The sequence below is a fragment of the Suillus subalutaceus genome (genome assembly GCF_016647625.1).
Source record: "Suillus subalutaceus strain FC151 chromosome Unknown DFJ58scaffold_362, whole genome shotgun sequence".
NCBI classification, from domain to species: domain Eukaryota; kingdom Fungi; phylum Basidiomycota; class Agaricomycetes; order Boletales; family Suillaceae; genus Suillus; species Suillus subalutaceus.
The window spans coordinates 1-16761 of record NW_024540611.1 but is presented as its reverse complement, the minus strand read 5'-3'; the positions used below and the strand labels follow the sequence as shown (position 1 = coordinate 16761).

The following is a 16761-nucleotide window of genomic DNA, read 5'->3' as shown; positions in this document are numbered from 1 at the left end:
GGTATTTTGTGCAGTCTACACGTCGACAAAGGAACTGCACCTCTTTGACAGTCTCGCAGATAGACAACCATGGAAGAATGAAGTCAAGGTCAGTATTACTTTCAATCACACTATCTCGATTTCACGATGATGATTATAGGATATCATGAAACTTATCGCCCGGTTATCGTCTATTGCCCACGATCGTCGTGGCTCAGATCTTATTGACATCAAAGGCTGGGTAGCTCGCCCGCTAGTAGTCCAGCCATTGCAGACAAATGGCTATGACTGTGGGCTGTGGGTGCTCGCAGCGATTGCAGCGGTGTTACGAGGAGCGCATCGTACGGGCATGTGCGAGGACGACATGATAGCTTTCAGACATTACATACGCACACTTGTACTTAGTTTGTCATTTGAGTCGGTCTCCATGGCCTTGTGTGATTTCTCGGCAGATTTGATTGTAATTAAAATTGGATATGCTACAAGGACATGCATAGTATGGTACAACGACAAACTAATGTTCTACTCAATACTCTGGTGACTGACCGGCCATCTCAAGTTCATCCACGGCATCTCCAGTGGCTTCCGTCGCTGTTGAATTCTGGGTAAGGCAGGCTATACCCGGAATGAGCTCTCTGGCGTCGACTCCTCTAACAATTGGGGCCGGGGGAGGCGTCTGCGTCATCTTGAGTCGACGAGAAGGGCCGGGAGAAGCCTCCTTGAAACGACGAGAAGGGCCGGCAGCAGTCATCTCAAGGAGACGACTAGAAGGGCCAGGACGAGGACACGAAGGGACGGGGCGTGTCTCCTTGAGATGACTAGCTGGGCCAGGATGAGGACGCGATGGGGCGGGGTGAGACTCCTTGAGATGACTAGTCGGTCCAGGACGATGACGCGAAGGAGTGGGAGAAGGGGTGGGAGAAGGGGTGGGAGAAGGGGCGGGGGATGATTCGTCTGGTGAGAGTCGCCTAGGGCCCTTCCGATCAATGCGACCATTGACAAACAAGCGACGTCCGAACGCGTGGGGTGAATGAGGTCCAGGAGCCTCGCCATAGATGACAGGGTCGCGAGACGCCAAGAGCCTACGGGGATAATCTTTGGCGTGGAAGCGTTTGAGGGTCAACGAGCCATCTTTCAGAGCATCTGAAAGCACACCACGCTCACGAAGGGTTAGGTCGTTGATACCTTTGCTCTTGTGGTTCGTGTTGCGAAGTTCACCAGGCATGAGTGCGTCTTCTGGGTAGTTGTAGAGTACCGAGCCATTTTTCCCTAGGAAGGTGGGCAGGGTCTTCCAAGGGAAGTTCAACCCCTGCCCACTGAGGTTTCCTGTAAAATCCACGATCAGACATTCTACTGAACGTTTGACGGCAAGACTTACCACAAAGTGCGGTTAAACCGCCCATGATGCACGGTAACCCATCCAGCAGCCTCCAACTCTCTGAATCATAGCGTTTCCGCCTCTCTACCCATTCCTCTAACACTTCCTCCGCAGATAAGTCATGCTTGGATGCGATGCGGTTGAGTTGAATTTCGAGTCTTGCGAGGTCGGCATCCATCGACAAGGACACCTTGGACGACACCTTGGATTGGTGAGACTTGGTGGGTTTTGACAAGGACACCTTCGACTTGGTGAGTGGGTAAAGATAAGTAAGAATCCCATCGATAACAGAGGATTAGATCGATAACGGAGTGTGAGATCAATAGACGCCGGCGTTGGTGTTGGGTGAATTGGTTCCCACGTGAGAACATCCGTCAGTGTTCTGGCCGAAGTCTAGGTGCCACTCGGCAGGCTCGGCAATTTCAAGCGGAGTCAGGCACTCATTGCGACCAATTCATTCAATATTCCCGCCCGTCACTCGCCCGCCCTCCACGGAGTCCACGCCCTCCATAGGAATATTAATGCTGCAACATCCTACTTGTCTCTTCTGTCCCACTCACTTTGCATGCGGCTGTTGAAGACAACGTTGACACCACACAGCTGCTCTAGAATTCGGTGAGCATCTGGAGCGCATTTGAACTCACAGCTCTCCGTGTGCACATACTCTGCCCGTTGGAATCACGGTACGTCCTTGCGTCTTTTTGCGTCTGACTGGTGATCTGCACTTCGAACCACGCAGCTACTTAATCTCGGACAGCTGGTTAGGCTCTGGCGATGCGCTTCCCTAACGGCCAGCCTCTACAATACCATATGTGAGTTGTCATCACGGCATTCTTAACTTCTGCTTTTGAACAGTGGATCTCTTCATCAAACTATATTAATATGGAGGGCTGCCTCCGCTCATCTTCTCAACCACACCACATTTCAAGATCATCTCAGTATGTTTTTTTCTTCTCCTCGCGCTCTATGCTTACTATCCAACCTCTTGTCACAAAAGATGGACGTCAATCAGGCCGAGTTCCTGCGTTCAAAAATTCCGATGTTCCGAAGACATCAACCTTGGGACAGCCGCACCGACCTTCTTATCGATGAAATATTTGATGAGTTCGATGAAAGGTGGCCATTGTGCGACAAAGTACTGCCCGACTTTGATGTCGAAAAGGACGCACCTATCACCAACTGGCAACTATGGGAAGTTCGTCAGGCATATGACAAATTCCGTGTTGTGAGTACCTAGAATTTCACTTAGTTATCGATGTGCTGACCGTCCGGTTTGTAGGAGATCAAGTGTTTTTTATTGTGGGAAACACGCTGGTTGCTGAGGCGTGAGTTGCGGGAGAGTGGTGTAAGGCCACGGGATTACTGGACTTATTGGGGAGTAGGACGCGCATCGGACTGGGCTTACTGGGGGGTCAGACCATGATCTGTAGAACAGTACATAAAAAAAGACTTTGCTTATGCTCAATTCTTTTCACTGCAATTGTGACGCTTGAACTGTATATACTAAACGCGTCCTACATATCACGGTGAGTTGTTCTTCAAGTTGCATATCATGGCTATCAACCCTTTCAGAACTCAATCATGAACATCTTCAGATCCTCTGGCGATGTTTCTGCCTAATGGCGATCTCTGGACCATATTAATAAGTGAACTGATCACGGCGTTCTTGACTTCTGTGTTCAAACAGCGGATCCCTTCATTAAGCCTTATGAAGATGGAGGGAGGTCGCCATCAATCTATCTCCTGCCTCCGCTCATCTTCTAAGATCATCTCGGTATGTTGATTCAAGTTTTTTTTTCTCCTCACACTCTTGGCTTACTATCCAACCTTTTGCCAGGAAAAAAAACGTCTGCAACCTCGTTCAAATCTTGCATTTGAATCGTCTTCGTAAGGTAAAGTCTCAATGATTAGAATTATACAATCGCTAACACATCCCTAGCTATGACTCAAAAAAATTCAGCAGATTTACAAAAATCTCCTCCTCCTGAATACGTTCCCGCTGAGCCTCACATGGCTGACAGAGAACGAGGATTTCCTGAGGAGCAAGTTGGCGGGGGAAGGCGTCAGCTGACTCCCGTCATTGAAACTCCAACAAAACTCCGGACCCACATCAAGGCTACCAACCGCGATGGAGGCTTGGTCAAGGAGGCATCGGTGCGTCGGGCAAGGCTTGTCGAGCCAACCTCAGAGGACTCGGAGTCCTTGCTCGCTCTCCCCCCGCCAACGTTCAGTGCCACCTCAGCCTCTTGTCGAGCCAACCTCAGAGTTCTTACTCACTGGCCCCCGCCAACGCTCAGTCCCATTTCAGCCTGTTCCCCGACAACGTTCAGTCCCATTTCAACCCGCTGTTCCCTGACAGCCTACACCCCCTGGTCAGGCTCAGCCTGTTAATGATTTATTCTACGACACTCCTCAGATCATCCCTTCCCGCTCGCACGAGCCTCCACACGAGCCTCCACAGCCGAACTTATTCGCTACACCTGCCTTTGTGCAGGAGGAGTACAACTTCCGTGGTATCGACTTCAGTGTTTTGGATGGGAATGTTGACGGGGATCCCATAGCTGGACCGTCGACAATGCTGCCTGCAGTCCCTCACACACGGATCATCCCTCCGACGCCCACTGTTGGGGACTGGGATATGCCTCATCCTGATTTCATTCCCACGGACTTAGATTTTGGGTCCAACATGGCCATGGACGTGGACGATCAAGGCGATGTCCCTACAGTGAAAGGTCGAAGGCAGGGGGCGGCAAATGCCTTACTCCAAGAGGGCTTCATGAGGCTCGAAACTGTTATTCGCGAGGTCAGCCACAACACCTCTATTCCCACACATCAAGTCATCGCTTTATGGCACAAGAGCAACGGGCGTTCCTTCAACAACGTCAACCACTGGAATGCTTACAGCAGCTACTTCAAGGCAAATCCCCAGCAGGAGCTGAAAAGACTCGGCGACAAGGCTCCCGAGGGTCCCGGGACGCCAAGTGAATGTTTATCAATTTTGTTTGATGCCTTCTTTCTAATTTAATGAATTTTAAGGTGCAACCGTGCGTCGCAATTGTTACGAGCTTTTCAAACACAATATCCGGACTCCTGGCAAACGATCCTCGAGTATCATGAGGAGGCCACGGTCCTCATGGGCGCGCCTCAGACAGTTGCCATGCGGGCTCAGGAGTTTCATAAGTTTGGCAAGAAGGTCTCGGCTATGGTACACCCACTTCTTTGATTTCAAAATGTTGCGTTTCTGACATCGCACAGATGAATATCGCTGCTGCTCGTTTCAGGTTTGAGGGTGCACTGGTAACATGTGGAAAGGTTGTCAATCAGGACGGTTCTCTGGATCTGGCCCATACGACGCCTGGAGCTGCAGGGGTAGGTGTATTTTTTGCACTATGAGGCCCAGGGGATGATCTGACGAGCCTCTTGTAGTTTTGGCTGACGCGTTGCAAAGCCAATGATGATACCATCATTGGCCATCTCAAAGCCCAAGTATAGTAAGCATGGATGTATTTCATTCGGAATCTATACTAAGCGTTGATACAAGTAATCTAACATCTCTGGGTGTTGTTGACGAGGCCTTCAAGGACGAAGCTGAGATCATCCAACGCAACCAGTCCGAAGCGCCGATAATCGAAGAGACGACGAAAGAGTGCCTGGATATTTCAAAGAACGGAATCCCATGGATCAAGCAAGAGTTAGGTCGACAAATCGGTATGTCTGAGTACATGTGGTTGTTTTTTTGTCCGCTGACGGTAAACAATAGAGAAACTCGGCGGCAAACTATCGTCCAAGAGGAACTTTCCATGGAAGACTCTTCCTGCGGAGCTCATCCGTCTCGGGATGATCATCAGAGGATATCCAGAGGATGTGTTGCTCCCTGGCGATTTTCATACGACCTCCAACAAAGGAATCGCGAATTTGACTCTGAAGGAGACTGGGATTTTGATCGCGGCCTTGAAGGCAGGCTCGATGCAGGTCAAAAAGGTTTCCGAGGCTACGCAAGGTATGTTTTAATCTAAGTTATTATGTACATGCTTATAGCGGATCCTTCTTTATAGCTCTACTCCTCACCTCCGAGATGCCAGTACTAGAAGGAGCACCTCCCGCAGAAGATTCCGCTCATAGAGGAGCGCGATGTCTTTTTGCAAACGGCCAATCGGACCGCCTGGGACTTCCCCGTGCAAAGCCAAGTGCGGCTGCTACCAGAATGAAAAAGGCGCCAATGAAATCACACAAATCTGCCATAACTCTCTCTGACGACAACGACTCTGATGATGACGGTTCTGTTCGACCCGTTCTTAAACCTCCCCCGTCGCGTGAATTCAAGGTGGTGAGGCCCCCAAAGAGCCAGAAGAAGGACGAGAAGGACGAGAAGAAGATCGTCAAGAAGATCGTCAAGAAGGAAGTCATTTCGCTTGTGTCTAGTGAGGTCAGCGATGCTCGCTCTGGCTCTGAGAAGCCCGAAGATGACGACAAAGCCAAGAGCGACTCGGACTATGAAGACGACTCTCCCGCATCTAAGAAACGAAAGGCAAAGTCAGAGACTACTTTGCGAGCATCGAAGAAAAGGGCTTCGCCTGCTGAGCCTCCTTTGCCGAAGGCAGGAAATCCGAAGAGCATGAAGGGGAAAGGCAAAGCACGCGCTGAGAAGAGTAAACGACCTTCCACTGTCGAGTCCTCAGACAATGAGGAGGCTCCGAATGTAATCGCGCGAGGTGAGTTTTTGTGTTTGTTGTGAGCTACAATGGTACTTACCCATGCTACACAGCGATAGAACAACCTGCTAAACGCCTGCGCGATGGCCCCAAAGTTCAAGGTAATTGTTGTGCATTAATCAATGTCATACCTATGAATTGACGATGTGATTAGAGGTCCCAAAGGCCAGCGCGGAACCGAATGACGCTGAGGGCACTACCAGAGGCTCTGAAGAGGCACCCGCGAGCACTGAGCCTGTTGCTGCGGCAGGTCATGTCGATAGTGAACGGAATGACGCTGATGGCACTGCCAGAGGCTCTGCAGAGGCTCCCGCGAGGACCGAGCCTGCTGCTACTGCTGGTCATGCCGATAGTGTGCCCGCGCGCTCATTGCCACCCTTGTCCCCCTTGCAAATTCGTCAGCAAATACCTTCCCTCCCAGAGAATTACATTCAGACCGAGCCAGCTACTCGTGTGGTGGCAAGCAACACTTTGTGCACAGACCCCGTCCACACAGATCCTACAACTCGCGCAGCAAGCCAGGACAACACCATGCATACAGACCCCATTCGTTCAGACCGTCCTCCATCTCTGCAGCCTGACCTCACGCCAACGTTGGCATCTAATCACGGGCGCAGTGAACCTGCTATGGAAATCCCGCATGATCAAGAGGTCAGACCAATGTATGACCCACGTCCAAGAGGTCCATTACCGCCGCGTTATGGTCCAGGCTTCACTCGGTACCCCCAGTCCGACTATTACCATGATCCTCGTGCTATGCACCGCGCTCCACAACTTCCTCATGGCCCTCAGCCTCATCCTCATCAGCATCAGCCCACTCATGGCCCGCCTCGTCAACCCTCTCATGGCCCTCAACCTCAGTATCACAACGGCGGGTATCATGATGCCCCATACCACGACTCTCGAGATGGATATGATGGATATGTCGACAGTTATTGGCACCCTCCAAGCAGTGCATATTTTGGTCCGGGAGGGAGATATCAGCATGGATATGGGCGCGAGTATCCCAACGAGTATCCTGAGGACCTGGAGGATGGAGGACGAGCTCCTTAGACTCACAGAACTCGATTTATCTCAGCCGCAATTGACTGCGTCCCTCCCCCTTGCATATATTGAGTATCATCATCTAACTACACCGCGAGCCTTTTCGTCTGACCTTTCTGCCTGTTGGTGTCGTTACGAGTCCGTTTGTATCTACTATATATTGATCAATGCATGTGTCTGAATGTCTGAATCACGCTCGAACAAGGAGGATGAACTGGAAAAATAAAATCAATTCGCCAGAAGTATCATGGGAGCCTCTAGAGGAGCCTCTAGAGGAGTATAAAAACATCCACCGTCACCTCGCTGACATCGAAAACAACATACGGAGATGGTGATCATCAGATGGTGATACCATCTGGAGAGGTTGTTTGTAGAGGGTCGAGACCATCTGGAGAGGTTATTTGAAGAGGCTCGAGAGCAAACATCGAGGAGATGTCAAACCCAACCTCCCCAAACATCCCCAAATATCAAGTAGCGATGCTCGCGAGGGAGAGGTGCAAGATGACCGGAAATTAAGGGGAGGACCTCAGTCAGAGATGATGTCTTACAGACTACTTGTATTCAACATAAGAATAGGGTCTGACAGTACGTGGGAACATCTTGAAAGTGCTGCCAAGGGTGGAGTAGTGCTGCCGCAGTTCAGTCCCGAACCTAGGTTCGAACCTGAACTTTTGCGAACGGAACCACCGTTCGGTCAGTAGTTCGACATACGATACAGGACCGAACCTTACATAGGTTCTTCGTTCGGGTGGTCTCGGATGGACAGTCGGACCCGTTCGGACGAGTCTGAACCAGTCCGAACCCATCATTAGAGTTGCAGGTTTGTTGCTTCTGTTCTGCGACTCCTCAGGTTCGTTGAAAGATGCTCACTGTTGACATATCAGTAAGTTTACCGGTGAAATTATCACTGGTGCAATCATCACTGGTGCAATCATCACCGGCACTATCATCACCGATGCAATTGATCAGAGTGGATATTCATATCTCATTCTGGTCTCACACAGAACATCAGCAAAGGATAAAAGGGTGGGGTGCGTCCAAGGTTAGCTCATTCATCAAAACATGTCGAACTCTGCAGTTAATGCTAATGGTGTTTTGAAGGATGTGTCCGAAATCAAATGGTATCATGATCCTGACGATGACATGCCCATCTCGCCCCAGTCCTGAACACATTCTCATTTTGACGACACTCTTACTTTCATCATGCAGCCCTCGACCCTAACTACAAAGTTGCCTACGCTAAGGCAAAATGGGCGTCTCAAGACTTTGCTGATGGAGTGAAACGGCTCGAAGATGTGGTAAGTCCATGGGTATCTCAATAAATTGTCTGCGCACTAACTTAGTATCTAGTTTGATCAGTATTATCGTGCCCCTCCTTCATCTGCTGCGACGACACATTCTGCTACACCATCCCTCTCACGCCAAGGTTCCTACGGCCAGAGCTGGATGCGCGATGCAATCAAAGCTCGTGTCTCACATGACGCAGCTCGTCAAAGGCCTCGTCGGGAATTGGAGGACTACTTAGCTGCACCACTGGAGGATGTTGAGAATGTAGTCGCGTGGTGGGGTGTAAGCTCATATCCTTAATATTCCGTGTAACTTGAAGCTGACAATTATTTTTTTAAAGCATCACTCGGTTCAGTATCCCACTGTTGCTCGCATTGCAAAAGATTACCTCGCTATTCAGGGGTCTGCGGTAGCATCTGAACGGGCATTCTCAAGTGGCGGCATCACCGGCACCACACGTCGCAACTGCTTGCTTCCAGAGACATTCGAGGCACTTCAACTGTTAAAAAGTGCATACCATCAAGGCCATGTATCAGCAATGGTGCAGGCTGAGCTTGTTGCTCCTCAAATTTTTATTGTTGAATAGTCTAGCCTACAATTGTTCGTACTTGGAAAATTTTGCTAATTTCATGTTGCGTTCGGCGGTTCGAACTGGTTCGAACTCGAACCCGACCATTGTGAAACCGTTTGAAGTGGTCCGGCCCAGAGTCCACCCTACCTTTGTGAACTTGACCGAGGTTCAGTTCTCGGTCCTCAGTTATCTTGAAAAAACCAGACGGAACTGAACTTCGGCAGCACTAAGTGAGAGGGTATTGAATAGGTTAAGATGCTTTGTGTTGTCTTTATAAAAATAATAGGAAACGATCCGTAAGGATTGGAGTTGGGTGTGCGTGAATGGCTCCATGGCCTCCATGTCGGTAAAAAATGTAGTTATCGTCAAGGAGGAGAGGTTGAGGCATAAACGGAGCAATTTGAGGATTGCACTTGGTTCGTCTAGGTCGATCTGGATATTTGTGAGACTGGGCCCAGGCGGGATTGAAGGTAGATGCGTATTCCATGTTGAAGAACAGCCCTGTTACCGTGAGACTGCGCAGAGTCCATGGCGGTTGCGAGATAGATTGGCCGACACAAGACCCAGAATTAAAATGCAATGATATGGTCAGCTCCTCAAGTGCGAGGAATTCTGATATCATAACCTCAGGTTGGAGGCCGTGGTGGTAAAAACCAAGAGACAGAGACAAGACTTGATTTATGTAGGGCTGAAGAAGGCTTTGCAGCTCAGTCCAGTTGCTTTTGTAACACTCGAGTTCCAACGAGAGTGGACGCACTCGTGATCGCTTGAGCCATAACTCATAGCAGAAAGCCCCCCGCTGCCAGTCTTTGCCCACATATAGTCCTTGCCACAAACTGGACATATCCACAGCAACCTCCCTCCATCGTCGGCATATTCTTGTCAATAGCAAAGGAGCTGCCCTTGACGCGGGCGACAAGCGGCGACAATTCGGAAGACAGCGAGTAAATATCTGGGATAGGACTTCGGCTGGCAAGCGCCAGAGAGCTGATACAAGTCGCTTGTGTGAATTCATGGACTGAGTGATCTTGTCCTTCTTTGCGACCAGTTGCTGATGAATATGGTTGATACCATCTATGACTGTTTCAAAATGTGAGATTTCGTGGGATGCTGCATCCAATTGCTGCTGGCGTTCGGTGATGATGGCACTGATGTTTTGGTAATTGAGGTTGAAAGCAGAGTAGTGCGTATTGCTAATGGGATACTGGGTTTCGAGGTCTGGTACCTGGTCATCGCGAATCAATGACATCGATACATGCATTAAACTCAATTGACGTACGATTACTTGTGAATGAGCGAGCTGAGATAAATTGTTTATTGTCATATGCATGAGATCTCCTATGAAACTGGGTGCTTACGATGTTTTGCAGGGCATCAATAATATCCGAGACCGAGGAAAAATCTGCTTTTGAGTTGGCTGTCATAGCATCAATGGTGTCTGTATGTTGTTGATGGTCGTCTAATGCGAAGGACATGTGCTTCCAGGGTTCAATAGGGTTCGAACCTGAGTCACAGTGAGTCCGCTTTTCATTTAAGACGGCTGTCCCCGAAACCCCTATCATGGCAAAATCAACATTATATACTGTAGAGATACGACACTAACTTTGTCACACGTCACAAGCGGCCGTGAATTGAAGCTATTCAATGTGACTGTCACGGTGATTTTTCATAACTGAAGCTATTTGTGACATGCAGTAAATTCAATAAAAAAACATATAGAGCGCCTCAATGAGACCAAAAGTCGGTGTACATCCTATTCACAATCTGTCTATGCTTTCCACACCCACAATCTACCTTTGGAATGCTGTCAGCTTCGCCATCAATGTCACCCTCACCAATATCATAGACTTTGGATTGTGTTGCAGAGGCAAGACTGCCATTGGTGACATCCAACACGCAACCAGGATAGGTTTGTAACCCCTCCGAAGCTAGATAGTTGGTTAATGTGTCCAGAGGCACATCACTGGCATCAAGACCACTGTCAGTTTCGTCAAACGGAGATTCATCGATGCAGGAACAGTTAACAACTGTTTGATTTCACGTCTAACAGACGATGGAAGGTGGTTCTGCTCGAAAATGTGACCACATTCAAGCCAATCTGAGGCGACAAATGCATCAGTTTCAAGTTGTGGCATGACTGGGAGTGACATTGAAGGCGGACTTACAGTTCCAGTAGGTCCAGCGTTTAAGACCACACCCAGTGTTGCTTGACAGTCCATAGGTGAAACAATGTGCAGCAATAGTGAAGTACCGACCGACTCGGAGATCCACCATTGACGACGGCGATGCAATAGTATGTTACACTTTGTCACACCTGACTGAAGCTATTTTGGTCGAGTCACAGGTCACACCAACATTTGAAGCTATGAAGCTAAGTGTAAGATGGTCACGGCTGGATGTGGTTGAAGTTAGTGTCATATCTCTACAGTAATGATGGAACATATACACAATTTACTTATTGCTCAGCGCTCATCATGTTAGTACAGGACTTTGGATCTCATCACGAGCATTTGAGGGGTGCAACTTCGTGTGTCAAGGTTTCAACCATCGATTTCCCTAACTACTTGTATTTGTGGCACATATTTGAATCAAGTGCGATTGTGATTGCTAAATCAAGTTTCAATTACATCAGGAAAAAGACAGTTGACTACATAGTACTACATAGTCAGGGTAGTCCGTGTAGCTCGGTAGCTACCTGCCTTCTATATAGCAACTGCTGTAACTATGTAGTACTACATAGTGCTATGTAGCGCTATGTAGCGCTACCAGGTACTACTGTAGTAGATAGGAGTACCACTACATACAGCTACCAGCCACTATATAGCGCACTGTAGTGACTCAGATAATAGCACATTAAATAGCACAAAAACCAATGAATTCAAATGACTAATCAACAGAAACTAGTAGATCAACTGGCAGTTAATAGCTGGCTTGATCTTCTTCACTCCCATCCATGAGCCTCAGCCGCCGCTCTCGCTAGCCTTGCCGTGCATCCTCCTCCTCTTGAAGCTGGTGCTCTCGAATGGCATCTTCGAATGCCTTGTCGCTGATCTGGGATGCGTCTGACACCGTAGTAGCGAGTCCCTCTACACCTGCATGGAAACTTTGTACAAAGGTGAGGCTAGCACTTATGAAATTATAGTAGTGAAATGTACCGAGCCACATCATGCAAATTGTTGCAAATTCTTTCAAAGAGCTTATAAGGTGCCGTGCGCTCGTCAAAACGCTGCAACGAGCTCAAATGAGTTTGGTAGACACATCCATAGGTAGCTGCTGTAAATGTGATGTCTTCTTTCAAGCCCTGCAGCCACTCGTCAATACAGCATTCAATCTATCAACAATCAGCCATATTCAATGTCATGAATATAAGATACGACTCACGGCTGTAAGCGTGAGCGCAATAATCTCAGTAGGCATGGGGTTAAAATGCTTATGGTAGACGACGCCTTCATCGTTTTGGTTTGCAAACCACATAACATTGATCCCTTCTTGGAGTAATTTGGTCTTGTATATGCCCGTCTTCGCTGTCCAGTCCTATTACCCAACAGTCAGTACTTGAAAGGTCATGTAGACCATTGCACTCCATACCTTGTAAACAAAGGATGAACCGTCTTTCAAAGATTCTGCTAGATCTCGGTTTTGCCTTACAACCTCCCTCGAATCACTTGACCGGAAACCAAAAAACAAACGAGTTAGTGACCGCATCTTTGTTTTGAGTTCGCCACGCACATGTGATGTGCGTTTCAAAAGCTTCAAAACAAGATATAATTTAAGTCAGATTAAGAATGCACGCCGGAGAACAGAGGGCTTACCATCTTGACTGCTGAAGGTGTTAATTTGACATTGATGCCTTTTATTTGGCACGCCTCGTGCCAGGCCTCTTTTGCCAGCATCGTCTCGGCAGCAATCGTATCCGGAAATGGCGCCTGTGTGACGATTAGACAGCGGAAAAATAGAGGTCGCAGTTACAAGGACGTCTTTTGAGACATCATCAAAATCACTAGCTTTTGCACATTGATGGGAGCCGTCTGAATTTTTCTTGATCTTCAGCACTACCATGGTGTCTTCTGTGTCGTGCGATCGTTTGGTTGCCCGAGGGGCAGGTATTTGTTCCTCATCGGAGTGACCATCCTCTTCATCGGTGTGACCAGCCCCAGCCTCCGATTGAGACTGATCTGCTGACTCTGGGTCCTCGCCAGACTTATCACTAGTGTCGTCTGAGGTGTCATCCTGAGGGGTATTGATTGCAGGGGCTGCTTCAGTAGGTTAGATAGAAGTGTATTAGTTTACAAGCAGAATTCACGTACCCTTCAGCTTGCGTGTGCTGCCGCTAGTGGTGTGCGATGCCGGGGGAATTTTCCCCATGCTGAATGCCAGGATCTTGGTATTGGACAGTTTCGTCTGTAGAATGTGGTCTGAGAACTGAATGAAAATAAAAATAATCAGCTATTGTTCAAGTGGCAGGAAACAAGACAAATGAGCCAACCATAGTGTCTTCATCCCTGTCGGCATCACTAAGTAGCTCAGAGGGCTCTTTCTCAAAGATGTCAGGATTGTCTTGGTAGGTCGCCTTGAGTGCCCTTTTTTCCGTTTGTCCAACTTTTTTTCCTTGGTTGCTTGACGACGGGATGTGTTTTGCGTTTCAGATACTGTAGAGAAAGTGAGTGAAACATCACATCGTAGTAGCACGGTGACTTACCTCGATAATTCTCTTTTTCGGTTGGTTGTCATGGTCGACCCCTCGCGGTGCACACAACTGGTTGCTCGTCATGCGGTGATGACAGAATGCTTGTATTTGCTTGCTTGGAGGTGGCCTTACGAGGAGGCATGATTCAAGGTGCGAATGACCTGTAGTTCAGCTGGTTTTATAATGTCGTGCAAGACCTAAACACTCACAATGTGAACCTTGAATCTTTGTTGATTTCAGGGCTTGTTGATTCAGTATAACGTAGGACTAAAAGCTGTGTTAAATTGGAACAATAAGAAGGTAGGGACATACCATTAGTTAGGGACTCGGACATACTGTTTCAATAATTTTCACTGTCATGGATACCTCCAACTCAGTGAAAAAAAGGTGCGGAGCTTACTTCAAACACTCACCACGCTCTGACAGATCTCATAGGTCAATGTCATCATTCACCGAGGCTTGCTATAAAGACAAAGACAGTGTCAAAAGGTGATCCACCCCTCCTCATTACTACCAAATACCAAATACTCACCTGGCTTGGAGGCCAAAGCTTGAGGCGCCTGATGCAGAGCCCAATGCAGAGCCCAGAAGGCTAAAGCGTGAGGTGCCTGATGCAGAGCCAATGTTCCTACTCCCTCCATTTCGTCAAACACCAGGCCCCATCTCCATTGCACAGTCATACTTGCGAAAACTGATTTTGGAGCATTGGGAGGCAGAAATAAAGGCCTGCGAGCAAGCAAAGAAATTGCAACTGTTAGAAATCGCGCCAGGCCCAGCTCTTACCCTAATACAAGCAAGCTTGCGAAGACTTGTTGTTGAGCACTGGGATGCAGAACTGAAGCGTTGTGAGGAGGCAAAGCAGGCGCAAATGTTAGAGTTACTTCTTGCTGCCCATGGTATCTCCAGACTAGTGTAGTGCCGTTATATTGCCCTGAACCTGAAAAATTTCAGTTGAAACAATGGGCCAGTCTCCTCTCCATAATAGAGTGCGTTCTCGGACTGTGCCTAGGACACTAGGACATAGTCTCCATAACAGAGTGCATTCTCAAGGACATAGTCTCCATAACAGAGTGTGTTCTTGGACTGCTCCTCCATAACAGAGTGCGTTCTCGGACTGCGCCTCCCTAATAGAGTGCGTTTTCGGACTCGGTGTACCTGGTAGCCATTGGTAGCCATCAGCGCTGTGGGCAAAGGGTCAGTTACAAATTGCCCAGGGTAGGGCAAAGGGTACCACTCAAAATGCCCAGAGTCTAGACCTGTCAAATTACGATACACATCAAAAAGAGCCAGAAAATAAACTGGAATCACTTACCAACCATGCCTCACAGCTGCGGATTCTGTGGCAAGCCTTTCCCGTCAAAGGGAAGCGTCAAGAAGCATATAGCTATCTGCCCCGAATGTAGAAGAAAATGGGAGTCAATAGTTGAAGATACAGATGGTGAAGGTGGCGCACCCACTGATTTTGCTTACAACAATTCTTTTTCCCCACTTCACCGCTCACGCTCCAACTCTTTCGATCTTGATGAAGTCAACCCAGCAGCATCAAAAGTCGACGGGTGACGGTTGAAGATGTGGCCAACAAAGAAGATGGCAGGCGGTATTTCGAGCCATGTCCTGATGCCAGCTGGACGTTGCAGGAGGGGCAAACTAGTTTTGAAAGGTATCAGCGATATAAGGAGGGTGAAGGCGAAGACGAGTGGGCACCCTTTTGCGACATGTATGAGTCGTGTTCTGTTTATCAGGTCCACAAGAAAATTAACTTTGGTCCTGGCAGGGAAGATTGGGGACTTGCAGAATGGCTTGTTAAAAGCCTCGGGCAGACTCGAACGGATGAATTTCTGAAGTTACCGATAGTAAGCTTGGCATTGATGACTGAAAAATATGCACTGACCATAGTAATAGATGCAAAACCGTATGAAACCTTCATTCCACAACAATCGGTCATTCCTACAGAAGGTCGATAAGCTGCCGCACGGACCTGCCTGGAGTTGCAAGAAGGTTAGCGTCAAGGGAAATCGAATGGACGAGAATGGCCAGTCGCTGCATGAGGATGTTGAGCTTTGGATGCGTGACCCTGTGGAGTGCATCAAGGATCTTATTGGTAATCCTTTATTCAAGCAACATATGGTATATGCACCATCACGAGCGTACAAGGATGAAGCAGGTAGTTAACGGCTCATAGACGATATGTGGACAGCTGATTGGTGGTGGGACAAGCAAGTGAGTAGCACATTGATTTGAAACGAGGAAAAAGCACTTACCTTCGCATCAGAAAGAACTGCCCAAAGGAGCGACCTTAGCTCCCATTATCCTGGCTTCCGACAAGACATTATTATCCCAATTTTGAGGCGACACATCTGCATGGCCCGTTTACCTGTCAATCGGCAATATTGCCAAAGAGAAACGATGTCAAACAACAGCATGTGCTACTGTCCTCATTGGGTACCTACCAGCCACCAAGCTCGACTGCTTCACCTCTGATGAACGTTCCCTTGCTGGATACCGACTATTTCATCACTGTTTGTCCCTGCTGCTGGAGCCACTCGTTGTGGCTGGTCAGGATGGTGTAGACATGGTTTGTGCTGACTCACTGGTTCGACGAGTGTACCCCATACTTGCCGCCTATGTTGCAGACTTCCCTGAACAGTGCCTGGTCGCTTGCTGTAAAGAGAACCGTTGCCCTAAATGTTTGGTTGCAGCTGATGAGCGGGGCAACCCACTAAATTCATTGATGAGAGACCCGGATTCGACAAAGGAGACGCTGGAGAGACGGAGGAGTGGTCAGCACCCTGGAGAATTTGATGAGCATGGGCTGCGCGCCGTGTATAAACCTTTCTGGGCAGACTTACCCCACACAGACATTTTCATGGCGTTCACACCCATCAGCAAACTACCGGTTTTGGATACAAGATTCCCACAGCGACACAACTAGCACAGCCCCACAGTGGTACAGCGCACAGAGCGCACAGAGTGACAGTGCGGCACAGTCTCGCACAGTGCACAGGGTCAGGCGATAAAATGTGATGTAAATTATAGATTAATATCAATATCTTGCTGGTCTTCATCAAAACACGAGATCTCGGAGAATGCATTTCACAGCGTG

The 16761-nt window shown here is 48.5% G+C and overlaps 5 protein-coding genes across 5 annotated transcripts; 2 read left to right on the top strand and 3 right to left on the bottom strand.

The window, feature by feature from the left end:
- Positions 1-943: 943 nt before the first annotated feature.
- Positions 944-1252, bottom strand: DFJ58DRAFT_633552 (uncharacterized protein; the record flags this gene model as incomplete). The annotated part of the gene is made up of 1 exon (XM_041381241.1): positions 944-1252. A coding segment is annotated over one exon (309 nt), but the record flags the coding sequence as incomplete, so codon positions are not given.
- A 1102-nt stretch (positions 1253-2354) lies between these two features.
- On the top strand, positions 2355-7122 carry DFJ58DRAFT_848830 (uncharacterized protein; the record flags this gene model as incomplete). The annotated part of the gene is made up of 13 exons (XM_041393681.1): positions 2355-2582; positions 2637-2682; positions 2953-3131; positions 3269-3511; positions 3717-4338; positions 4423-4562; positions 4613-4726; positions 4784-4848; positions 4899-5065; positions 5118-5357; positions 5413-6069; positions 6123-6170; positions 6224-7122. The coding sequence occupies 13 exons, from the start codon at positions 2355-2357 to the stop codon at positions 7120-7122; spliced, it is 3648 nt and encodes a 1215-aa protein (XP_041235117.1).
- Positions 7123-9263: 2141 nt separating this feature from the next.
- On the bottom strand, positions 9264-9916 carry DFJ58DRAFT_826074 (uncharacterized protein; the record flags this gene model as incomplete). The annotated part of the gene is made up of 2 exons (XM_041392186.1): positions 9264-9403; positions 9454-9916. Coding segments are annotated over 2 exons (420 nt in total), but the record flags the coding sequence as incomplete, so codon positions are not given.
- A 2031-nt stretch (positions 9917-11947) lies between these two features.
- On the bottom strand, positions 11948-13702 carry DFJ58DRAFT_848828 (uncharacterized protein; the record flags this gene model as incomplete). The annotated part of the gene is made up of 9 exons (XM_041393680.1): positions 11948-12074; positions 12127-12302; positions 12353-12505; positions 12560-12721; positions 12784-12897; positions 12941-13224; positions 13279-13393; positions 13458-13587; positions 13671-13702. 9 exons carry the CDS (start codon positions 13700-13702, stop codon positions 11948-11950), a joined length of 1293 nt encoding a protein of 430 aa, XP_041235115.1.
- A 314-nt stretch (positions 13703-14016) lies between these two features.
- On the top strand, positions 14017-16590 carry DFJ58DRAFT_848827 (uncharacterized protein; the record flags this gene model as incomplete). The annotated part of the gene is made up of 9 exons (XM_041393679.1): positions 14017-14045; positions 14094-14147; positions 14202-14554; positions 14610-14644; positions 14676-14759; positions 14831-15057; positions 15187-15511; positions 15561-15822; positions 16007-16590. The coding sequence occupies 9 exons, from the start codon at positions 14017-14019 to the stop codon at positions 16588-16590; spliced, it is 1953 nt and encodes a 650-aa protein (XP_041235114.1).
- Between the last annotated feature and the right edge of the window lie 171 nt (positions 16591-16761).